The sequence below is a fragment of the Acanthochromis polyacanthus genome, chromosome 13, assembly GCF_021347895.1.
Source record: "Acanthochromis polyacanthus isolate Apoly-LR-REF ecotype Palm Island chromosome 13, KAUST_Apoly_ChrSc, whole genome shotgun sequence".
Taxonomy (NCBI): Eukaryota; Metazoa; Chordata; class Actinopteri; family Pomacentridae; genus Acanthochromis; species Acanthochromis polyacanthus.
In genome coordinates this window covers 9,988,125-10,008,507 of record NC_067125.1, presented here as the reverse complement: position 1 = coordinate 10,008,507, position 20,383 = coordinate 9,988,125, and the positions used below count along the sequence as shown (strand labels likewise).

The window sequence follows — 20,383 nt, the reverse complement described above, 5'->3', positions numbered from 1 at the left end:
TGGATGATAGTCTGTTTACAGTAAAAGCAACTTTAAGCAGTTGATAATTTACATGCAAATTGACCAAAAACCTTTTGCTGCTATATGTATAAGATTGATTAATATCAGAACACGTTTGCATAAAATGTTGCAACAAATCTGCATAATGTTCATTCTCTTACAGTGCAATGAATACTGGATGTTACAGTAAAACTAAAAGTCAGATCAATTCGTGTTACTTCCCCCAAAAAATGTGTTTTTTAAACAAGATGTTGCATTTCAAAACTGCATAGAACATGAAGAATGTACTGCTTATTCATTTACGTCAGTGACCACAACTCTTGGGTTGAGACTCAAGAGTTTCCTGTTTCATTTGCACCACCTACCCTCCCAGTTGAACTGCTGATAACCTCAGACAGAGAGCAGAAAGAAGAACTACTGAGTGCTGTGCAAAAGTGTAATAGTAATATTCTTTTAAGAACTCAGACATTGCTTTTCTCAAAAGCCGACATGAACACCACCACTGAGGAGGCGGGGGAGCTACAGGTGGTAAAGTCACTGCAGGTGTACGCTGTGCTCTTTGGCTGCATCATGGCCCTTGGTCTGCCTCTCAACGCTGTTTCTCTGTGGATTCTGCTTCGCCATCACAGCCTCAAGTCACCCAACGCCGTCTTCATGGTCAACCTGGCAATCTCAGACCTGCTGCTCATCATCTCCTTGCCGATGAGGGTCTATTTCTACGCAACAGGTAACTGGCCTTTTAGCAGCACAGTATGCCTCAGTATAAGGAGACTCTTTATCACTAACATCCGCTCCAGTTCCATCTTAATCACCTTCATCAGCGTGGACCGGCTGCTGGCTGTAGTTTATCCTCTGAGGTCACGGCATGTTCGAACCTCAACCAACGCCTGGAAAGGTGCTGGATTCACTTGGCTCATTTTGTTGGTGGTGAATATCGAAGCGATGGTGACGTTTTCAGGACAACCACAAAACAACCACACTTGTTTTGTACCATCTGGTGCTGGTCCTCAAACATTACTAGACACTTACCTTCAACCTGTGTTAATGCCCACCCTGCTGGCAGTCAATGTTGTGTGCACTGCTATGGTGTTGTGGACTCTACGCAGTCATCTCAGTGACTCTGCAAAGGTCAAGAACAAGTTGAATGTAATGCTGATTTTTGTGCTGAACTTGCTCATATTTACTGTATGTTTCTTACCTGTGTCATTTAGTAGTGTTACAGGGTTACAGCGTTTGCCATTGATATGTCTTGCTACTGCGAACTGCTGCCTGGATCCACTGTTGTATTATTTTTCTTTTGATGCTTTCTGGAAGAAAAAAGATGTGGAACCATCATGAGAACAGTAGAAAAAGAACATATTTACATGAGGTGGTGTCAGATCTCCAGTGGGATGTTGCGGTTTTCCTGTTTTCCTGCAAAATATGTGGCATGGGATGTACATTTGGCGACAAGCTAGACTATGTGATGCTTTTATATTTGTCTTTTTACCAAGAAACCAAAAATTTGTGTATCTTCAGTAAATGTGTGTGAAGCTTAGAGCAAGATAGATGGAGAACAGGCTTACTGACTTTGTGGTGTCACATTTTAGTTGTGCCTATGGACTGCAAAATCACAGTTTCACATCCACAGAGAGACCAACCAGGTTTAGACAAACTATCTTAAAATGAGCACCTTGGTGTTTTGGGAAATATACTTACACACAGTCTTAGGAAAACTGATGCCACTCTTGTGTAGTTATTGTAAATATAAATGTAGAGGAAGTGCTTTAAGCACAAAAACCTAGCACAGGAACAAAGACCCAATGATGGCATGAAGCCACACTTTCTGACAAGGGGTCATTGAACAAGTGAGAGCCATGGTTATGACAGTTCATAATATAACTTGTAACCCTGAAAAATCTCAAAGATGTAACTTTTTGTATTTTAAAGATGCTGGCAAACAATTTTTTCCTTCTTTTTAAAATTTTCTTTAGCTGCTTATGAGTTCTTATTTATTGTACAGACACGACTGTTCTTCTCAGCATTTACCAGAAGGTAAAAAGACCTTTGACATAGTTTATCATGATGCATTCAAGACTAGTGCTAATTATATTCCTCTTCACTGTATGATGATGTTGGGGATCGTCTCTCTCTGTAAAGAGTAACGTCTAATTGCTGAAGTTTGACTCACTCTTATCCTGAAGGCAAATGTTCTTTAATTTCTGTTGATCCATTTGTTTTCAAATCTTAAATGCTTTCATTTGTGATGATAAAGCAGCAAGGATGAATGCATTATTTTACTAAATTTACTTTATTTTTTATTGTCATCCAAGTTTCTTAAACAGCAGGAACAAGGTACAAGAACAAAGGATTAACTATTACTGCCAGTGAAGAGCTGGTACTGAGGAGATCTTGCAACAGTGCTCGAGGAGGCTCAGGGTATGAGAGGCGACCAAGTCAAATAAAGGTTTAAGGTTTTTGTTTACAGCACAAGATGAAATATGAGACTACAAGAATAACGTAAGGACTACAACCAGAAGGGACAAACTGTCACCCTGTAGATAGAGTAAGGCAGAAAAGGGAAACTAACCCCTCTAGCGGGCAGGCAGAAAAACTACATTCATACTGAAGGTTAACTAGGAGGCAGAATGACTAACCCACAGAGGGTCAAACCCAGGCAGGAGAGCACAAAGAACACATTAAATACTACAAGGAATAACTAGAGAAGAAAGTCTGCACTAAGCAGTACACCATGATCTAAGAGGCTAAGCTAAACAGGGCAGCTATACAAACCTGGGAATTCCCAGACAGGAAATCAGTACAAAACAGAGTGTACAGTACTAAACAGAGTTGTCAACATAAATCAGAGAGCCGCACTACACGGTGTAACGCTATGCTAACCTACAGAGTGCACAAAAACAAATGCTGGCTACCAAATACTATCAGCACAATATACAATACTACGTATATCTATGATACTACCTGCCTGACTCAATAATTGGGAACTTGCTGATGGGGTAACCAAGCAGAGTAATGGGAGAGTCTTCGATGGGTGACGGTGGTGTGGGTGAAGCAGGAGACGGCGTGAGGAAGTAAGTGGTGGCCAGAACCCGGTGAGGAGTGAAGGGTCCAGAGACGAGGAAGGATCCATGTTACAGAGTGGCAACAGACGGCTGAGGCTTTAGGTTGGTGGCTCAGAGGATGCACAAGCAGGCTGGAAGGGCGCACAGAACGAGAATTAGCAAACTGCAAAACCACAGAGTGCTAAACTGAACAGAAAGCAAACTGTTGCTTGCTCACAGAGCAGCATCAAGTGGTGAGTGAGGTCTGCGTTTATGACCCAGAGAGTAGATGACTGAACCACTCCCACCTGCTCCCTCCACTACAGCTGATTGCTGAAAACAGACACCTGCAGCCTCCTGCTCCAGCTGCACCTGATGATTAACTCAGGACGGTAGGGGGAGAGTACTGCCACTATCTGGAGCCTGCAGCCATGGGCATGAGAGATCTTTGGATTTGTTGGGTTTGTCTCAGTCTTCAAATGTTGTCAGATCCTCTTCTTACTAAGTAAACTGTTTTGAGATGACTTATGTTGTGAGCAGATGCAGTATAAATGAAACTGAATAGACTCAAGTTGAAATATGTTTGCAAACTATTGCACATCCAGCTGTGCTAAAAATATAACTGTACCTTTGAATGAATGTAGGCTTCAAGTGCATGTCAGTGTAACCTGTATTGTGCCAATATTATGATGTGCACTATGTAGAATTTTTAGGTTTTCTGAGCTGTGGAATATCTTGAAAACATGCATATGTGCCAAAGCAGCACCAGATATCGTCAACCAATGAAAATTATGAGCAATAATGGAACAAGCAGCACAAACAACACTATGGGATGATAGTTTATTTACAGTAAAAGCAGCTTTAAGCAGTTTATGATCATTTACAAGCAAATTGACCAAAAATCTTTTGCTGCTATGATCTGTGTAAGGTTGATTAATATCAGAACACGTTTGCATAAAATATTGTAATAAATTTGAATAATGTTCACTTACAGTGCAATGAATACCGGATATGTCACAGTAAAACTAAATGAATTATCAGTGTCAGTTATTGACTGTGTTACTACCTGTTTGATTTATCTCAAAAATTTCTTTATTGACAAGATATTGCATTTCAAAGCTGCATAAAACATAATAAAAGTGAACTGTTGATTAATTTACGTCAGTCACCACAACTATTGAGCTGAGACAAGAGTTTCCTGTTCCAGTGCTGCATGTTTTCATGTTAGTCCCAGAAGCCAGGATGGGTCCTCTGTTTGTAGGAGTTAAACCTATTACTGTTCTCTATACTCTTATCTGATTGTGTGTGAAAGCACCAGTTGACACAAAATTTCTTACACGAGAAAACAAACGGTTTTGAGGGATATTTAAGCTTTAATGCATGCTGTAGCTAAAAGTACATATTAGTTGTCTGGTGTCTATTGGATTCACCTTACCAGGCTCCACCACATTACCTCAGAACAATATTACAAACTAAACGCCCCCCAAAAAACATTTACTGCTCTCCAACAGTTTAAAAGGTAAATAAAATAAGCATTGAAGCCTTAAATTGAATTGATTTAGGATTAATAACCACCTTTATTATTATATCGTTATTTTTAGCCCTACTATACTTGCTTTTTCCATGCCTCCTTTGTATCCAGCTGTTGAATTTTTCCAGTGAGGGGTCAATAAAGCCTATCTTATCTTATCTTATCTTATCTTGGAATGTGGCTGCCTGAATGACAAATTGTCTTTCTATACTGGTATTCATATCTATCTAAATAAAATAAAATGAAGTTTTTCTCTTTTTTAAAGAAATAAATAAATGTGTTACCTCTGCAGAAAAAAGTCTTCTTGAGTCTACATTTTTACCTGGTTATGAGGATTGCGGCTATTGCTTCAACTGATTTCGAAGCATATCAGAATCTTTTTATGATCTACTCTGGGCTTGGAAAAATCACAGACTGTATATAATAGATGAACGCTGCCTCTGTACAGTGACGCCTTAGACCTGCTGTCGTTCTAAAAGCCAGCAGACTCCTCTGGCTGCACACAGATGTCTAGACATCTATGAGAAACAATCTTACTTCTCACTTGATTTGTAAATTTAGCAAACATTTTTCTAATCAGTTTATCATCTCAATTGTTAGCTTCAAGTCTCCAGTTTCAAAAACCAAGATGGTGACGATCAAATGCCGAACTCAAAACGAGTGGCGTCACGGCGGCGATGAAAGCCATGACTGTCCGTTTAAAATGTTTGAATGACATCTTTCCTTACAGGGATATTTCTGTTATGCCTGAACTTTAAATGCAGCTCAGAGGAGTGTTGTTCTTTAACTAAGCTGCCCGACTTAAACTGTGTCGCCAAGGATGCAAACAGAACATGACTTCATCTAGAAATCCAGCAGCTCTGCAGCCGTTTGAATGTGATGATGCCAGCTTTAGCTCCCACAAACACGAATACTTGAGCATCAGTTGGCTTTCTCTGCTGTTGCAGAAGCAAGTTTGTCTCAGCAGTTAAACGTTTGGTGACGTCAGCGAGTGAACTCCAGTCGATAGCAGGAAGTACTGTGTACCGCCACTAGATCTTTTGCTGGTACGCAGTACCGGACCATACCGACTTACTTTCACCCCTGATGTAGATATATATTTTTTTATTTTTACATACACAGACACACACACAAAACACCAAAATTAAATAATCCCCCACACAGTGGGGAAACAACAGAGAATGGGGTATAGATTAAAATGGAAAAAATAGGATATATAAATAAAAGCAATAAAGTCAATAAAAATTAAGAAAAATAGGTAAAAGGATATATAAATAAAAATAAATAGGATATATAAATAAAAGCAATAAGAGCAATAAAAAAATAAGATAAATAAATACAAGGAATAAAAGACTTCAGACCAGACTGAAGCCGACGTAAAAAAAAACCCCAAAAACCCCTCAGAAATAGACAGAGGTTCAAAATGAAAAGAACGGTCAGCAGAGGGAAGGCTTACAACAGCAGGTTCATTATCTAAGACAGTGTTTTTAAAATCACTGTTTAAACAATCAAACAGATGCCCTACGGTGATAAAATGCTCATTAAAATAATTTAACATTGCAGATTTATTGGTCAAGTTTCCAGAATCTTTGACCAAAAAATTTGGTAGTTCATTAGAGGACATAGCACCCGAAGCAGATCTCACAACATTCCAAAATTTCTTGGGATCATTTAGATTTTTGGTGGTTTCAGATAGATAAAAATCTGATTTAGCTTTCTTAATTAAGGTGGTACATTTGTTGAGGAGCTGATGAAAAGTGTTCCAATCAGATTTTTTTTTAGTTTTCTGTGCTTTGGCCAAGAGATAATCTCTTTCTTTGAGGAGATTTCCAATTTCAGTTGAAAATCAGGGATTGTTTCGCCCCTTTATCCTAAACTTACGTAAGGCAGCATGTTTATTGATTACTTCAAGAATTCAGTATGAAAGAAATTCCAGGCCAGCTCAACATCATCAAAAAGGGAGATTCGTTTTCACTCAAAATTAGACAGATCATGCAAAAAAGCCTGCCCATGAAAATGTTTAAAGTCTCTTTTGAGTATGATGAAGAAAATAGCACACCTTTGGTACCACTGTCACATGTCACCCATTCATTCAATGTCCCATGGTTATCCACAATTATCACACTTTTGCTATTTGCAAGTATTTTACCAGACTCATCCTTTGTTTCCGTCTGCCATACCCCCGTCTTACCTCCTATTATCCAATTGCCCTTTTGTTACCCTTGATTCAACTATACGAAAATTAACCACTGTCTACCTTAGTATTTACTTACAACCCCCCAACCCTTTCTCTGAGATGTTCCTTTTGTCTTACCCTCCGTATTTGCATACATCCCCTCCCTACCCTCTGATGCACCCTCTGACATCCCTATAAAATGTGGACTCTCCAAATGTTCTGGGTCGACTTACCTTCACAGGCTCATGCTCTGTGTTGGTAAGCCCACCGTATGTCGGAATACCAATAAACACCCCACTACAGCAAACTTGGCAGAACCAAGAGTGAAATTTCCTCAACAAGTAGAATACGTGGTTTCGTTTTGGGGAGTTTGGTAATAAAAGTCTCTATCTCTGTTCTTCTCTCATGTTTTCTGCTTGCTGCACTTTTGTCTCATCTCATCGGTCTGACTTGGAGCGATCGCTTGGCACTGAACCTTCGAAACACCGATCATGGAATTGATTAGCTGGTCTCTCAACACAATTGACAAGATTCCACCCGCCCGAATGGGAGTTTCGCCTCTGGTTACGTGATCGACGCCTGGGGGAAGTGGAAGGGGATGATGTGCCTGGCACCCCTGTCCATGGAGGATGTGGAAGATGTTTATATATTCGGATTTGTGATGACAGGCCTGCTGATAATTGGCTTGATCACAGGCCTGAGCTTCTGGAAAATTAGGATGACCGCAGATAGAAAAAACGTCCAAAATCTGCTGGTCTTTGCAAACGATCGGATCAAGGCTGCCGGTGACCGGAATGCTGAATTCAAACGTAAGATGGACAATTTGCTTGGTGTGACTGTTGATTTGTGTCGCAAAGTGGATGCCATCAAGGTGAGGATCGTCACAGCTGAGGTCTGAAAAAGTTGAGAGCAACCAGGGGGAAGGTGAAATTGCTCCTCTCCCCCGCCTAAACAAGAAGGATACTGATTACATTCTGGCACCCCTGGAACAATAACAAACTCCTATGGAAGTTTCATGGCCAAGAGATAGCTCTCCAAGTTGGACTGTCTATTAATTGACTTAAATTTAGTGAGTCACAGATAGATTTCAGATCATCTGAGATTGATGACAACCAATCAAGATTTAGACCCCCCTAAAACAAACTCACCAGAATTCAACCCTAAGACACAGTTATTTAAGGAGTTTAGTGATTCACTGCAACCTGAAGGAGGCCTATAACAGCCCATGACTGTAAGGGATTGTCTCTGTTGGAATTCAAGTTTCAATACCAAAACTTCAAACTGTTTGCTAACTGATACAGAGGAGAGTAGAGTAGCATGAAACTTGTTTTTTATGTAGATGGCAACACCACCACCTTTCCTGGGACGATCACACCGGAAAACAGTGTAACCATTGATAGAAATATCCTTATCTGAGACAGATTTACTCGACCAAGTTTCAGACAACACAAGAATATCAGTTTCATTTGTCTGTACCCAAACCTTAACAAAATCAATTTTAGGAAGCAGACTCCGGACATTTAAATGCAAGATGGCAAGACATGATCTGGCTATGAATTCATCAGGGGTACTATTTCAAAGTAGTTTCAATAAATCAACTGGACTTTAAGAAAGTTCCTTGAAGACGTTTTTCCTCTCATCCAAGAGGCTTCTTCAGTTCTGGTGGTGGTTCTTCATCCCCACTGCCATCAGACTGTATAACACTACTGTGTAGTTGTTATTATGTGCAATATTTATTATCTTGTTCTTGCACTTTCGTGACTTTTTGCACTCCTCTGTTTTTTTGTTCCTAAGAGCCCTGTAACAGTAAATTTCTCCTTTGTGAGATCAATAAAGTCTATCTTATCTTATCTTAAAAATACTGTCCTGAGGAACTGGCTCTCCTGTGTTGAGCCATAAGCGCATGGCTCAACACAGGAGGTCCTTTCAAATTTATTTAAACTACTTTGGATAACCATGACCTGGATGAATGAGAACCTACACAGACATCAGGGGTACTAATATTCATCAAAGAGGGGCCTGGGTTAGGCTGAACATTGCCTGATAGTAAAAGAAGAAGAAGGATAAAACATTTTCGTTTTACATTACAAATCGACTCCCTGTCATCAATATTGGAATTTCCCAAGGCAATGAGTGAAAATTCTGTGTGTACAAAACTGTCTTGCAAGAGAGATAAACACATCAAAGGAAGAAGAGTTACATGAATTAATCCTGATGGGCAGCAGGACAGCAGCAGATGTAGAGTCAATTTATCAACAGCCAATGACCAGGTGGAGGTCACAAACCTGGAAGGTACCACAGGTGTAAGGAGGGCATGACTGTGTTTCCCACTACCATGGTTTGACAACACCAACCCATAAATAAAAAAAGAAACAGTGCAAAAAAGAGTTGCATTGTTACCGTCTCAGGATCTATTGCTAAGGAAAGCAACAATAAACAATAACAAAATGTTTGAAACACATCTAGCTGTTATGTTTCGGCCCATCTCCTGGCTGGCACCCAACTGCTGACAGGATCCAAATGCAGGTGGCTAGCAGTTTCGGCGGTTAGAGGGCCTGGCCTGGTGGATGGATGGGCTGCAGCAGGACCATAGACTGTATATATAGTGGACGTAGCATCTGGCTCCAGAATTGAAGCCCACCCGGAAGTGTCAAAAACTTGCAATATCACGCCGTCCGCTAGGGTTGGCTCCAAAAAGCTTTTGCTCCATAGACCCCAATTCATTTTTGGAAAAAATAAAATTTGATAGACTGATGTTCTGCAGCTCAGGATTTTTTTCCCGTTAGTTTTCATGGTCAAAATGAGAGATCAGGTGGCCGATCTTAAAATAAATCAGTACTGAATTTTAAATAAATTGTTAAAGTTGGCGGAGCCAGGGGGCGTGGCTATACTTGATAGACAGCAACAGAAGCCTCTGTGGTAAAATGTGGGCGGGATAAGAGAGTCCTCAGCCAATCCTGCACCTAGTTGCTCTCCAGTCCAGTCTGTTTGATGACGCTTTTTACGTCACTGGCTCCAAAAAATCCAAAACGGCGACCAGGAAGTAGCAAAATCCGGGCTTCATTTTCTCGGCGTTGAAACCAACGGGTGACGTCACGGTTAGTTTACGCTTGAGCAGGACCTGGGCCTGGCCTGGTGGATGGATGGGCTGCAGCAGGACCTGGGCCTGGCTTGGCCTGGTGAATGGATGGGCTGCAGCAGGGAGCCCAAGGCAAATGGTGGCTACAGCAAGGCTGTTGGCTTGGCTGCTAGAGAGGCCTAGTTCAAATCCACCAAGTATCACCATTCAAGTTGCCAATCCACTACTACAAATTAATCCCAAAAGTCTTAGATGAAAGGGTCTAAAAACATATACTAAAATCCAATAGAAAAGGACAAAAAAACCACGAAAACAGACAGACACCTTACAGAGACATTGGTTGTACTGCCATCTTGACATTGATCAGCCAATGAAAATTATGAGCAATAATGGAACAAGCAGCACAAACAACACAATTGGATGATAGCCTATTTACAGTAAAAGTAACTTTAGACAGTTTATAATGATAATTTACATGCAAACGACCAAAAGCCTTCTGCTGCTATTAACTGTGTAAGATTGACTAATCTCAGAACATATTTTCATAAAATGTTGCAATAAATTTGCATAATGTTCACTCAGAGTGCAATGAATGCTAGATATGTCACAGTAAAACTAAATGAGTCAGTTTGATCGTCAATTATTGATTATCTGTGCTAGTTACCGAGGGTGACCATACGTCCTCTTTTGCCCGGACATGTCCTCTTTTGAGAGGCTGTCGTTTATAAAGTCCTTCAAATGTCCGGGTTTTTGATCTTGCCTAGCTTGAGCGCATCACAGACCAGTGTATTTATCATTCACGTTGAATGGTTCCTTTGGAAACACGCTCTGAGAGGCGGAGTTTGAGCCGAACCCCGGAACGTGTATTAATCATTCACAAAGCAGTACAGAGGCGCTCCACACTCACTCACTCCTCACAGGCTGACAGGCAGATAGACACACTGTGAGAGAACACTCGAACCGAAAGAAAATGCCAAAACGCAAATGTCATTTCACTGATGAAATGCGAAAAAAGTACTCCTGTTTTCGTCCGGGTCGTGTCAAATGGGAGGCAGAATGTACAGTCTGCAAAGCTGGGACTTATGTCTCTGTGGCTAATAGGAAAAGGAAAAAGAAGGAAAAAAGGACTGTTGACTTGAGGCATCATTTATATATATATTTCATTTGCCAATAGACACATTATTTTGAAGAATGGGCTAACTGAACATTGAAATTTTTCACACGCGAGCTGGAAGTGTGTCCTCTTTTCAGAGAAACAGAATATGGTCACCCTAAGTTACCCAAAAAACATGTTTGCATTTCAAAGCCGCTTAAAGCATGAGAAACGTAATCTGTTGATTCATTTACGTCAGTGACCACAGCTCTTGAGCTGAGACAAGGGTTTCCTGTTCCATTTTTAACATCTACCCTCCCAATTGAACATCTGATCACTTCACACAGAGAGCAGAAAGAAGAACTACTGAGTGGTGTGTGAAGGTGCAATATTCACTCAAAAACTCAGAAACATTGCTTTTCTAAAAAAGTCGACATGAACAACACCATTGAGGAGGAGCCACAGCCAGTCTACACTGTGCTCTTTGGCTGCATCATGGCCCTTGGACTGCCTCTCAACGCTGTGTCTCTGTGGATTCTGCTTCGTCGTCACAGTCTCAAGTCACCCAACGCCGTCTTCATGGTCAACCTGGCAATCTCAGATCTGCTGCTCGTCATCTCCTTGCCCATGAGGGTCTATTTCTACGCAACAGGTAACTGGCCTTTTAGCAGCATTGCGTGCCTCATTATAGGGGGATTCTTTCACACCAATTTACACTCCAGCTCTATCTTCATCACCTTCATCAGCATGGACCGGCTGCTGGCTGTAGTTTATCCTCTGAGGTCACGGCATCTTCGAAATTCAACCAATGCCTGGAAAGGTGCTGGATTCACTTGGCTCATTTTGTTGGTGGCGAATATCTCAATGATAGTGAAGCTTTCAGGACGACGACAACACAACCACACCTGTTTTGTACCACATGGTACAAATAAAACACATGATACTGATCCTGAAATATCACCAGCCGCTTATCTTGATCCTGTGGTAATGTCCATTCTGCTGGCAGTCAACGTTGTTTGCACTGCTATGGTGTTGTGGACTCTACGCAGTCATCTCAGTGACTCTGCAAAGGTCAAGAACAAGTTGAATGTAATGCTGATTTTTGTGCTGAATTTGGTCATATTCACCATATGTTTCTTACCCGTGTCAATTAGTCGGGTTACAGTTCATAACAATTTGCCAATGATATGTCTTGCTGCTGCAAACTGTTGTCTGGATCCACTGTTGTATTATTTTTCTTTTGATGCCTTCTGGAAGAAAAAAGAAGATGTGGAACTATCATGAGAACAGTAGAAAAAGAACATATTTACATGAGGTGGTGTCAGATCTCCAGTGGGATGTTGCGGTTTTCCTGCAAAATATGGAGCATGGGATGTACATTTGTCTTTTTACTAAGAGACAAAAAATTATCGGTAAAAAGGAAAATATATGTCTTTAAAAAAAACTGTTTTCTTCAGCTGCTTATGGGTTCTTATTTATTGTACAGACATGACTGATCTTCTCATCATTTAGAAGGTAAAAAGACCTTTGACATGGTTTATCATAATGCATTTAATACTAGTACTAATTATATTCCTCTTCACTGTATGATAATGTTGGTGATCGTCTCTCTCTGTAAAAAGTAATGTATGGAGGTATTTCAGGTGCAAAATGTTTGAGCACCTGTAACATCGAATTTGTAGTTGTGTACATTGAATTTGTATGTGTATCAGCAAATATGATTTCCCACACTCTATGAGTTGTGTATTTGTAAAATAATTTCTTGTATGTGTCGATTTTTTTCCTCCCACAAATACAACACAAAAATACACATTCACAAAATCGTAATTCCAGGTGCACAAATCACATTTACAGGTGCACAAATCATATTTACAGGTGCACAAATCATTCTCTACAAGTCACATATTTCAACACTGACACACTCACATTTTGCACCTATTGTTGCAGCACACTAAGTGCAAAACATACTTGTGCACCTGTATTGTACGAAGTGAAGTTAAGGTGAGAATTTGAATATGTGTAAATCTGAATATGAACTTGTGCAATAAGTATGTGAAATAATTTACCACCAAAATAGCTGTGTCCTCTTGATAGGCTCCAGCACCCCCTGCGACCCTAGTGAGGATAAAGCGGTATATAGAGAATGGATGGATGGATGGATAGCTGTGTCCTCTAACACACAAACACAAATTGCTACTTTCAACCACTCGAATCCTCCCCACGAGTCACACATTCTCTGTTTTCTCCAGGTGCAAATCAGAAATCGTACTTCCGGTCCCACTGAGATATTTGGTGCAAAACTACAAAACGATCCGATCTGTGTATAAATTCTATGGTCTGAGATTGACAGATTTTTCGGCCAGTCAGAGAGACGCTTTGCCCGCCCAGCCAATCAGAGGTTTTTATTCCATCCGAGGTCGCTTTACCCATTGACATAATAAAGAGTAGACGCTGCTCGAGGTGCTGCGCAGCGAGAAATACGGCCGCCATCTTGGTCCGGTCACCCGCTCCACTCAGCGCTGTTTGACAGCGCATTTAATCCATCTAAACTCTGAATATTAAACTGATTTTCATGCGTTTTTTTTTTTTTTTTTTTTTTTTTTGCTGCAGACGTCATACATGTAGCTATGATACAGGATAAATGGTTCGGCGTATTTTAATATTCATAGCGGGATTAACAGTAATAGAATATTCTGATATTAAGCTCGACTGTAGACAGGTATTTTGCAAACACTGTAAACACACACACACTAATATATGTTAGAGAAGCAGATAATGGCAGTAAAGTCAATTATTTTAATAATTTGAAGAGACAATATATGATTACGCTATATGTACATATATAAACGAAATACTGAATAATGAACACATATTTCTATATAAAACTATATATATATATAAATCATTTTCTGATATATGTTTTTTAATATATATGTATGAATTATATTGGTAGTCTATATATGATTTATATAATAATTTTCTCTGATATACTGATAATATTAATATTCCACATATGATTTATATATATTATGTTTTCTGATATATTGATTATACTGATACTCCATACATGATTTATAAATGTAGTATGATTTTCTCTGATATGTAACTTTCATCTATTATATATATATATATATATATATATATATATATATATATATACATGTATATGTGAATGTTTTTTATACTCCATCTATGATTTATATATATTCATTTTCTCTGATACATAACTTCTGACTATTGCAAGCCTTGATTGATATTTTTATGGATTAGGTGGTTTTAGTATATGTTTTAGTATATGTACTTCTCCAGAAACTTGGCCTTGTAAGGGTTAAACAAACATGTCACTTTCTCTTTGAACACTGTCAGATTGGGAAAAGGCATTGGTTGAATGTAAGTAAATACATTTGTACAAGTACTGTATTTAGACATGTGGACAAAATTGTTGGTACCCCATGAAAGCAAACCCCACAATAGTCACAGGAATAATTTGAATCTGACAGAAGTAATAATAAATAAAAATTATATGAAAATTAACCATGAGTCATTCCATCTCATTTCAACAAATCTGAGGAAATTTTGTTGCATGACCTCCTCTGATCATCTCCAAACTTTTTTTTTAACTATCCCAACATAAGAATAGATTACTTGCAAAGTTTTAACATCATATGATTGCTATTTGCTAAGTTATAAAATATTTAAATCCCTATTTTTCCACTCGGAAATTGATATTTTAGGTAGAAAGGCTTGATTTAGGAAGATAATACTGGGAACTGACTGATGATATAGACTTACAAGTGATCTGAAGGGTTCAAACACCTTAACAATAGAGCAGGAAAAAAAAATTTGGAATGAATATACCCATTTCTCTGTGGTACAGGGCAATTTAAAAATTTGGCGAAAATGGCATTTTTCAAGAATTTAGGCATTTTTTTCACAAATTTTAATAAGTAACAAGGTTCATATGTTATAAAAATCTCAAAGTACCTTAAAAGTTCTCTCTAACCTAAAAATATCCAAGAGCTAGCTAGTCTCCTTAGACCTCAAAACGATGCCTATTTATGAAACAGACTGAAAAACACCATACATATATTGGCACAGAAACCAATGTGGGACATGGAGTAGAAACATGAAACTTTGTCTGTATAACAATAAACATCCGAATAATTGATATCTGAAGTATCAACATTGTTTCTTGAATCCTTCATGGCCAATTTAACCAAGAAATGCACTATGTTTTATAGGCGTTTTTTTAGGAATTCTAACTAATATATTGCAGTTAAAATGAGTTATATTGCCTTAGGTCCCATGTAAAACATGTAATTTGTCCCCAACTTATCACACCACTATTTCTGTCCTTTGAACTGCTTGAATTTCTCTGAAATCAGGCCATCATCTGCACCAGATATGTGGTACTGTCCACCACGGCGTGTTGAAGGAGCAGTGATTGGACAGAGGATGTGGGCTGTAGGCACCCACACTACGTCATCCTTTCTAGGCCATGTGAACTTCTTGCTGGGACCTTTTGGGTGCATGAATTTCACTTGCAAATCTTCAAATTCAGCTGATAAGTCAAATACGATACCGAGGCTGTCCTGAGAATGCAGTCTGGGAGTGATGCCATTTCTTCTTATCCAGTTACTGTATGAAAGAAAAAACAATGTCTATATAATAATTAACTTCAGATATGCCCTTTGTAACTTATACTACGATGCTGATGCTTCAGATTCATCTTTCATCTTTAGTTGGTCATGTAAATGGTTCCTAAAAACAAAAACGAGGATCAAAATATATAGTAAATTGATTCAGCAGTTGCTCATCTTTGGCACAAGAAACAAATATGAAAGTAAGTTCACACATACTTCACACATACTAGTTCCTCCAAAAAAAATTTGAACCGCGTACCATGTATCCCACATGCACTTTTTAATGCCTAAAGTTAGGCTATTTTGGGTCTACACCTGAGTTCAACAGCCTATAAATCAATAAATAAGCTTTATTTTAATGTTTTAAAACTTTTACCTTATGCAACTTTCATTAGTAAAGAAGAAAATTCATTCTTTCAATGTCTTTTCACAAGAATAAGTCCTAAAATAGAGGCATGAAAAACCCAAAATAAAGTCGCCCATGAAATAATAAGGATATTTTGGGAAATTCCACAGTCCAGTATTTTTTTATTTTCATTCATTTCTATACTTTTCTCACCAGAAGGGTAAAAGTTTTGGAAGGGGAAAAAATTCTGACCATGTAAAAGGAGTATAAATTGCTTTTTTTAGTAGTTTAAAACCCTAAAATCATAGGCGAGGATTAAGTTTGGACTGACTATGGGTATTAGATTAGATCATTACTGCTTATACTGTATGTTTATAACCATAATACTTTGCATTTGTTCATAAAATTACCCAAATAAAGCCCAAAAAATTTTTTGGGAGGATCTGAGAAAGTGGTGCAACAAGCATTTGTTGAATTGACATGGAATGACTCCCATTGAAAATTAGATCTTGCTTTTGAACTGTGGTCTCACAGAATTATTTTAAAATATAAACTCATGAAGCAGGCCTGGACAAAAATTATGGTACCCTTAACTTAATATTTTGTTGCACAACCTTTTGAGGCAATCACTTTAATCAAACTATTTCTGTAACTGTCAATGAGAGTCCTGCACCTCTCAGCAGGTATTTTGGTCCATTCCTGATGCGCAGACTCTTCCATTTGTCTCAGGTTTGAAGGGTGCCTTCTCCAGACAGCATCTGTCAGCTCCTTCCACAGATGTTCAGTTGGATTTAGATCAGGGCTCATCGACGGACATTTCAGAATAGTTCAATGTCTTCCTCTTAGCCATTCTTGGGTGTTTTTAGTTGTGTGTTTTTCGTTATTATCCTGTTGCAAGACCCATGACCTGTGACTAAGACCAAGCTTTCTGATACTGGGCAGCACATTTCTCTCTAGAACACCTTGATAGTCATGAGATTTCACTGTACCCTGCACAGATTCAAGACACCCTGTGCCAGATGGAGCAAAGCAGCTCCAGAACATAACAGAGGCTCCTCCATGTTTCACAGTAGGGACACTGTTCTTTTCTTGATATGCTTCATTTTTGCGTCTGTGAACATAGAGCTGATGTGCCTTGCCAAAAAGTTCCAGTTTTGTCTCATCTGTCCATAGGACATTCTCCCAGAAGCTTTGTGGTTTGTCAACATGCAGTTTGACAAATTCCAGTCTGGCTTTTTTATATTTTGTTTTCAACAATGGTGTCCTCCTTGGTCGTCTCCCATGAAGTCCACTTTGGCTCAGACAACGATGGATGGTGGATCTGACACTGATGTACCTTGGCCTTGGAGTTCACCTTTAATGTCTTTAGAGGTTGTTCTGGGCTCTTTTGTTGCCACTCATATTATCCATCTCTTCCATTTGTCATCAATTTCAGTCTTTTCTAGGAGTACCATCATTTTTGTCCAGGCCTGTTTCATGAGTTTATTGTTTTGAATAATTCTCTTGAACCACGGTTCAAAAGGAATGTCTGATTTTCACTGGTTAATTTTCATAGAATTTTTATTTCTTATTACTTTTGTCAGATTCAAATTGTTCCTGTGACCATTGTGGGTTTTTCTTTCATTAACTGAGGGGTACCAACAATTTTGTGCACATATTTAAGTATAATTTAAGGTGACTGACAAATTTCATGGTACTCTTCTTCTACTCTACACTGTGGGTGCAAATATTGTACTTTTTACTCCACTTTATGAATTTAAAAGTGCTAGTAACAGGTTTATTAATTTTGAGCACATTTAGATTCCAAAATAACATTAAACTTTTAAAGTGCGTGTCCACTAGATGTGATTTTCCCGCACAGCAATGCACCGCATCTGAACATGGCATGGACAGTGAGCGGTCACTTGCGGACCACAACATTGTCACATGACTGCGCTCGAGCAACAGCGGGCCGCTACGTGGTCACGTGACCGAGCTTTCAGCTTGAAGGTCTGGTAGCCGAATCGGATAGACACAGCGGCTCGGCCACAAACTCTCTTTTATTTCAAAAACATTTCAGCGAAAAGTATTTCTGAAATCATTTGAGGCAAGAAATAAGCTGTGCAGCAGCTGAATCTGTCCTCGTTTTATGTCACTGATGGCTAGCTTAGAAGTTTGAGGACAGTTTCCAGATGTGTGGAAGCTCCACACGCTACAGCGAATTTGCATAAAGTAGAAGTCCAGTCTACTTTATGCAAATGAGCTGACCCCCGCTACGGGTAAGCACATCGGATCGCAGCTGGAAATGCACCGCAACCAGACCAGCACGCAACATGTGTGAAAATCCATGTGTGAAAATGACGTCTCATGCTCCCTGATCCACTCATTCTCAATGTGAGCCCCATGAATCCTGACATCATCATCGAGGAACATGACCATACCATCAGGGAAGATAAACTCCATTGATGGAAAGACCTGGTATTTTTTGTGTACTTAAGTAGTCAGCTGACCTCATTCTTTGGAAACAAAACATTCCTGAACCTGGACTTGAACAATTGCAGCAACCCCAGATCATAACCCTAACCCCCACAGGCTGGTAGGCACTAGGCATAATGAGTGCATCACATCATCAACCTCTCTTCTTACCCTGATGCACCCACCAATTTGGAACAGGGTAAATCTGAACTCATCAGACCACATTTGTTCCTAGAAAATGATGGTTCACAACTATCCTCCAGGTTTCAATAATGCATTGAATGGCTCTTATCCCAATTTTAGTTTCAGAAATATCCTTAGTTGTTTTCTTTGCTTGAAGCAGACCAATAATTTGACCTTTCTCAGACAGATTAACATCCTTTCTATGACCACAGGTTATGTCTTCCAACATGGTTGTTTGAGAAATGAGAAGCTCCTCACTGCTTCAGCTAGGGTTAAATAAGTTGTTGCAGCTGAAACGTATTCATCACTGCAGAAATTATCCAATTAAGGATCTTACCTGTTTGCCTAGTTAAATCCAGGTGGAGACTTTTTTTGGACAGGCAGTGTAATAGTCTATAAATGACACAAGGAACTCACAGGACTCAGAGAAAAGTAATTAATTCCATGTGAAAACCCGAATGTTTCTTGAGTCTTAAATTTTTACATTTGGATCAGTTTGTATACAAAACTTTCAATTTTTCTTTCACTTGTTTCAAGTCTTAAACACCACACTAAGCTGGCAATGTGGCAAACATTTTATGTCTTAGTGTAACATAAAGATGGGCACAGAACACAAGTTACATTTTTACTTTAAACTTTTACTCGTGGTGTCACCTCTCTTATTCTGAGCCTCCTCAACAACCATAACAAGATCTCCTGAGTATGGCAATAGTAGTTAATCCTTTATTCTTGTTCCTGCTGTTTAATAGAACCACTTAATTTGTTTACTTGGCTATTTAGCCTGATCTGATGAAATACATTAAAAGATGGCTGATATAGAAATATCTGTGTTCTTACGAGGGAAATTTTCCACTCATTTCTTTGAGAAAGCTAAAAGTCACGTCTTAATGTGACTTTTGAACTGATGTGGAAACAAACTGATCCAGTACTACCACTAGCTTGTTGATAGGACGAGAAATGTGAGAATGTGGTAACGCATAGTCTCCTCCTCTCTAGCTGTGGTTTCCACCACTTCTCCAGTGGAAACTTCAGAATGACGTTCAGTTTAATACTGATAATAATTGAGATGCATGCTGTAAGTACAGCTGACAATTTTTTTTTAACCTGTTGCACTGAATGTTTGTTTTTAAAAATAATGCAAGAGGATAAATGTTTTCCTTGAATGCATGCAGCAAAACCTGTGAGTCTGTTCAGTGGAGCAGTTGTGGTGAGGATCAAGATCAGATCAGGGAACATTCATGCTGTACATGTTCTACATTTACATTATCTATGTATAATCTATTCTACGTGAAGACTGACAGAAATGCAGACAAAGTAAAAATATAACTTTTCTTCTGTGTTAGATTAAGGTGTGTGTAATAATTCTGTAACCTCTTCTCAGTTTAAGCTTCTTTTTCCAGCCTTTCTTTTTCTAATGTGTGAGAATAAACTAAATGCATTTTGAACAGTGTTACTACACTAGATTTTTAACATGCAAAATCTCACTTCAGGATGCAGAGACATTTTGGAAAATGTGTCATTTTTGTTTGTTGCCAAAAGTTAAATGAGGACAACAATTTCACCATCTAATCTGTCCATCAAATACAAAATCAGCAGGACTAGATTTTTTTTTTTTTTTTTTTTAGCAAATTCTGACTAAACCAAAGCCTGTAACTAGCCTGTTTGTTTGTATCACACAAATGCCTAAGTGTAAAAATGCAGAAGTTTGTGGCTGACTACTTGCAGGTCAGTACCAGTGACTTTCTGAAGCCTTTTCTTGCATCCAAAACCCTTCTTGCCTATTTTTGTCCTTTCAATTGCATGAAAATCTGAAGGGATGTTAAACATGCGGCCTCAG

General features: G+C 39.0%; 2 protein-coding genes across 2 annotated transcripts; both read left to right on the top strand.

The window, feature by feature from the left end:
• The first annotated feature begins 378 nt into the window (after positions 1-378).
• LOC110952882 (lysophosphatidic acid receptor 6-like) lies at positions 379-2,177 on the top strand. Its single transcript, XM_022196630.2, has one exon. It carries the CDS (start codon positions 490-492, stop codon positions 1,336-1,338), a length of 849 nt encoding a protein of 282 aa, XP_022052322.1. The 5' UTR covers positions 379-489; the 3' UTR covers positions 1,339-2,177.
• Positions 2,178-11,355: 9,178 nt separating this feature from the next.
• LOC110972825 (lysophosphatidic acid receptor 6-like) lies at positions 11,356-12,204 on the top strand. Its single transcript, XM_022223206.2, has one exon. It carries the CDS (start codon positions 11,356-11,358, stop codon positions 12,202-12,204), a length of 849 nt encoding a protein of 282 aa, XP_022078898.1.
• Positions 12,205-20,383: the final 8,179 nt, after the last annotated feature.